We start from the raw sequence: 6,000 nt of genomic DNA, 5'->3' as shown, positions 1-6,000 counted from the left end.
ATATTAAGATCCTGCTTAGGGCCTACATTACATTATTTATAATAAGATTAATTCTAGTGTTCTCCATATTTTACTCTGCCCTCCATCCCATTGTGATCATGCTGTACATTGTTCTACTACAGTGGCACACGGCTAAGCCATCGGACTTTTGTTGGATGCAGTTGCAACCTGAGGACTGGGGTTCACATCCCAGTCCTGCCAGATCAGACTATGGGCAATTAAAATACACTGGGTACAGAAACTTTTTTTTTTTTTCAAGAAATAACATTTTAGAAATAACTAAATATCAGCAAAAACATTTCTTAAGCTTTATTTACATGAAATATGTTTGGTAAATTTGTTACATTTGTGCACGAAGCCCTTTAACCATGACAAGACCTTCATTTTACCACCTCAGTTGGGGTGGGGAGGGGAGGGGAGGGGAGGGGAGGGGGGGGGGGGCATTGAGGGTTCAAACAGAGCTGACTCCCTGGAACATGAACACAACTAATCTCTTTGTTCAATGCCAACATGAGAACAGAAACTATTATCAAATATTTATCTTCTTTTGTTACACCAGGCTTGCAGTTTCCACTTATAAATTGATATAGGCTCAAACAAATAAACATCTATGCAAATATATTCACTCTCTTTGTCTACTTTAAGGCAGCATGCTTTCAATTTTAATATCTGTTCATTACAGCCAAATGTATCAGATAATGTAACCCCCTAAATCTCTATACAAAAGCAGGGCCTTAATCATTCGCCAATAATTATTATTCATATTCTATAAATAGCAGGACACATACATCCTTTTCTGAGCCTCAGAATATATTATATTATAATATATTAACTGAATACAGAGCATGACTCAGACATTATAAATACTCCTTTTGTCCTTGTTCTGGCAATGGAGCTCATTTGTTAATTTCACCAAATTTGAAAAACAAACATACTCCTAATATACAGTATAACAAAACACATAGTGTATAGATCTACTTACAAGAGCATAAATATATAAATATGTGTGTTATACAAAAATAAATATTTTCCAGCTCCTTTGTGACAGTCTTATCCATCAGTATCCTGTGTCCCTCGCTGGTGCAGCTGTGCCTCCATTTGACAGCTATTTACTTCTTGCTGCAATGCATCGTTGGAGGGGTTTCCCTGAAGTGACCAGGTGGGATGTTGACCTTCCTTCACCGGACTTAAAAGGCCACCACAGAGAGCATCTATGGAGAATGATTTTACTTTATTATAATTTTTTTTATATATTGTTTTTTTACAGACACATATTCAACATGGGGATTTAGTAAGCCTTTGCAAAAAGCAGACGGGTACCTGCAATGACAGCTCCCTCCTCGGCCAAGGGTATACTGATACACTGGTCAACATCCGCTGGGTCGCCATGGCAGTTTGGTTGGTCTGAGACTGGGAGGAGTTGCCGCGTGGAGTCATCAGGCAGGCAGAAGTTCTCACCGTGATTCTCTGGTGCGCTACAGGATAAAGATGGATGAGACAGAAAAGCATGTTTGCAACACAAACACACAGATAAATGATGAAATACATCATTGATATCCACAGGCAGGGTGTTTCAATGCACTGCATTATGCTTTAAAAGTAATTAGTAAAATCTTTTTTAAATGTACCTGCAACCAATAGAGAGGATAAATTAGGGGTAATATGGTCCTGCCACAGGTTTCTTTCAGAGCCTCGCTGCAGACTTTTGTGCAACTTGTAGGCACTGCAAATTTGTCTGGCTTAGGCAGACAATGGCTCCAGGCCTCCCCCTGCCCTTGGGAGCGGCGAGTCAATTAATTCCTCCATGAGCCGCTCCATGTTAATCCCTTTAATTAAAAGCCTCAATCAAACCCCCCCCGAAGGCTCCTTTTACTAAACTTAAAAGTAATTAAGCATCCTAAGTCTATCCTCATAACTCTTATCTTTTATACATGGTATCAATCTGGTTGCCCTTCTGTGAACCTTTTCCAGTGCCTCTATATCTTTCTTACAGTGCGGTCCCCAGTATTGCACACAGTACTCCCAGGTGTGGTCTAACAAGAGTATTGTATAAGGTGAGTATAACTTCCTTGGACTTATACTCAATACTCCTGGCTATGTATCCTAGCATCCTATTGGACCTTTTTTTTTATTGCTACTGCACATTGACTAGAATCGGAAAGGCTTGGGTCAACTATGAGCAATACCCAATTTTGTACCCCCCATAAAGTAATCCTGCCTTATATTTTTATTTCTCACATGTAGACATTTACATTTGAATTTAATTTGCCAGGTTTCCACCCACTTCTGGATTCAGATGAATTCTTCTTGGATTACTTTAGTAGAGTCCATACTGTCAGCTAAACCTCCTAGTTTTGTATCTTCTGCAAATGTAACTAAATTACTTTCAATGCCCATGTCGGGGTCATTTATGAAAATGAGGAAGAGCAGTGGCCACAGCAGCGATCCCTGCTTGGATAAGGCCCCTCTCCTACAATTACTCTGTGTCCTTTCCCATAGGAAATTCTGAACCCATTTTGACGAAAAGGCTTCTATAATTCCTTCCATCATATGTTACCTTATCAAATGCTTTTTGGAAATCTAGATATACAATATCATAAGCCCTGCTATCATCACAAACACTTGGTTGCTTCCTCAAAGAATGCCAAAAGGTTTGTCAGGCATAACCTACCCTTTTGAAAACCATGCTGGCTATCACTTAATCTTATTATGTGGTAACGCAGCTTTTAAATGCATCATGGCAGATTCTGATGACAGCAATAACATTTAAAATCCGGGTGGAATATTGTATGATTCTCAAGGTAAGAATTTGATTTGATGCCAGCCATTTGGACAACACATCGGAACTGAATTGCAGGCTCATCAGGGCCATGGAAGCCTTCTTGTTCTGGTTCTTTCTTTCTATGACTCTGATTCTAGCTAGCAGGCAGCGTCGGTACAGCAATGGACATGGTTGTAGAACAGTAATTACAGAGGACAGTACAGCTAATTCAGAATGTTATATACGTCACTCGGATCATTTTTGCTGCCCAATAAATACAATAATGATTTCTTAGCATTGTAAAAGAATACACTTCCATAAGTGTTTTCGATATAGGATAAATAAAGCATAAATAAAAAAATAAAAAATATATAATAGAGGCTGACAAAATTAATGCGCATCATTATGTAAAAGCAAATTGATGTGAATTTCATTTCACTATCCTTCTCATTGAGATTGCATTAAAGTCACTGAAAACCTTCCAAAAAGGCAGAGTACACTGACCTGCTGTAGCCATAGAGCACCGAGACCCGATTTGACACAGCCATCAGAGGGAGTGACGAATTGCATTCCATCTCACGCTCCTCCTGCAAAAGTGAATTGCAACAGGTGTGAGAACCTGTAAAAGCTTTAAAACTTTTTCATTGTACAAACTGCAGACTTACACAACCATGTAGTGAACGCATGCAGCACACACACAACAAAGAGGCCAAAGAGACATTCTGAAATAATCTGTTAAACAGTTCTCCTGATGTCACAGTCATCGTGCATTCTGGGCATACAATAGACCAAGATCTTTCCTTATCTTAGTCTAGTTGGATTTTGATTGTGTGTCTATGCTTTTTGTATGTGATAGTGTCCCTTGACTACTTTGTCTTGTTATTAAGAACATAAGAAAATTTTGATTTTCACCATGAAGTAACTCAGTTCATGTAACCTGTATAAACATGTGTTTTACTAAGGTTGCCACGTTTGAAGTTAAGAAGGCTGAACTTTACAACTTACGTCAATTAACGGGTTACACCATTAATGGGTTACTCAGTAGGTGTCAGAGATTTCATGAGTTGTCAGTGGTGGAGTACCCTGCGGTAATTCAAAAGAGTACAAGTACTCGTTCGCTCTGGGGTAAGGGGGTCGGTGAACTAATCAAAGTAACTTATTTCCAAAATATTTAACCCCTTTGTGCAGTTGCCAGATCTGGCCAATCCTAGCCTATTCATGTAGAGTCTATTTAAGGCTTTATTAAATCCAGATGTGAGCAACACAGAGATTTGACAAATGGCTTTTAAGCAAGACACTTTACAAGACTAGATTTAGTTTATTTTCATAATTGAAATCATGATTTCATAATTTATGTATGTATAGTATTCCCACAAATACAAAAAAATATAAAATATTGTTCTTCTGTTTGCAATGAAATATTGAGTCATAGAATGGGTAAAACTATATTTGCCCAAAGATGAGGCAAGGTGTATCCAGTGCAATTAACAACCAGATTTATAGGATAAATATGTGCACTTACTTTACAAGAAATAACAAAAGTGGTATATGGTTTGCCTCAGTCATTACCTTAAAATACAGTTACAGTCTAATAAAGGTAAGCAGGGGAGCAGGCATAGTCTAATTACCTGGCAATCAATTTGGCCAAGATAATTATTTGTACAGTATAAAGTACAGTACTGTGCAAAAGTTTTAGACAGGAGTGAAAAATGCTGTAAAATAAGAATGCTTTCAAAAGCAGAAATGTTAGTAGTTTATTTTTATCAATTAACAAAATGCATGAACAGAAGAAGTGAATGAACAGAAGAAAAATTTAAATCAAATCAATATTTGGTGTAACCATCCTTTGCCTTCAAAACAGCATCAATTCTTCTAGGTAATACTTGCACACAGTTTTTGAAGGAACTCGGCAGGTAGGCCGTTCCAAACATCTTGGAGAACTAGCCACAGTTCTTCTGTGAATTTTTGAATTCATGTTCTTTTTAAAAATATTACACAATATTAAAACTTTGCATTTTGTCTTGTTTCACATGTTATAGCTTTTCTCAGAGCACCTGCAATAGCCTACGCCTTCACTGAGCCTATATAACAAATATAATTGAGAAATGTTAAAATCCATTTACATTTATTTCTTTATTTCAAGAAAAGTTTTTTGTTAAATTAATTAATTAGGCTGCTGTGTGTGCAGATGCAGGACATGACACCACTGTTGTGCCTCTGTTAGATTATGTCCGAACCACACTTGCATACAAAACACGAAAATCGCCAGCCTTGTTTGTTTTGCCGTTCTGGGACCAATATATATGCAAAATCTTTTGGTAAAGCAGACTCACTATTCCAATTAATCCTGAAAATCTCAGAAAAATCTGTTTAGTAGTTTTTATTAAAATGATGTGTGAAAATATTGGCATTTTTGTAAGTTTTGCACTCTTCTACAAACTTTTTAAAGCATATTTTAAAATGTATATTTTGAGAACGAGGCCCCTTTGAAAATGAATGGTGAAAAGTTAGCTTGTCTGTTAGTGCGTGACTCGATAATGTAAGGCATTGCGCAACTGCGAGCTACACGCCTCACGGAACATATAGATTATAGTTTGCCAGAGCCATATGGAACCAAAATGGTGTCTCTTGACGTCCAGGAGTGTGAATAGCAGGCAGTGTTTTTCGTGTCATTCAGCTTGTGTGTTGTTCAAAGGCATACTTCGCTATCTCAATAGGCTACAACCAAACGAGACCTGGTCTGTATCATCGTTTTCTCGTTGCTTGTATGATGTTACATCCCTGTCCATCTTCGGAAGCCAATATAAACCCCTGCTGAAAAAGACACCTTGTTGGACCAGCTCCATAGGCTAATCCCAGAATCCCAATGTGTCTGATCTCAACACTGTGTACTGTTAACAGTTTTATGTTCTTGGCAATTGTCAGTTGCATCTCACAAACGCTAATTCAGAAACATTTCTGTAAAAGTGAAACGTAGCCTATGCCATGTGGTGCTTCATATGTCAGTTATCAGGGGAAATTATCTATTGATAGCTAACTATCTTCTTCATTACTAGTAGCTAGTGATACAACTGTACAAAGCTATAATTAAGATAGTCAACTTAAATACAAATATTTTCTTACACCAACTAATGTGTTACTTCCCTAGCTATCTATATTTCAGGCTTTTGTTGCCCTGCTCGTCTGGATAAATGGGTAACATCCTTTACACCACAAAAAACAGCATCTCTGGTTAGCCT

The 6,000-nt window shown here is 37.7% G+C and overlaps 1 protein-coding gene across 1 annotated transcript in view; it reads right to left on the bottom strand.

Moving 5' to 3' along the window:
* Positions 1 to 414: 414 nt before the first annotated feature.
* Positions 415 to 6,000, bottom strand: part of boc (BOC cell adhesion associated, oncogene regulated) — a 50,775-nt gene continuing 45,189 nt past the window's right edge. The window contains exons 16-18 of the mRNA XM_061238890.1: positions 3,266 to 3,348; positions 1,321 to 1,475; positions 415 to 1,211 (exon numbers count right to left, since the gene is read on the bottom strand). Of these exons, the coding sequence (XP_061094874.1) occupies positions 1,051 to 1,211; positions 1,321 to 1,475; positions 3,266 to 3,348 (399 nt within the window). The 3' untranslated portion in view covers positions 415 to 1,050. The remainder of the gene's footprint in view (positions 1,212 to 1,320; positions 1,476 to 3,265; positions 3,349 to 6,000) is intronic.

The sequence above is a fragment of the Conger conger genome, chromosome 4, assembly GCF_963514075.1.
Source record: "Conger conger chromosome 4, fConCon1.1, whole genome shotgun sequence".
Classification (NCBI taxonomy): Eukaryota; Metazoa; Chordata; class Actinopteri; order Anguilliformes; family Congridae; genus Conger; species Conger conger.
Note: the sequence above shows the minus strand (reverse complement) of the source record. Positions and strands in the feature narration are given on the sequence as shown.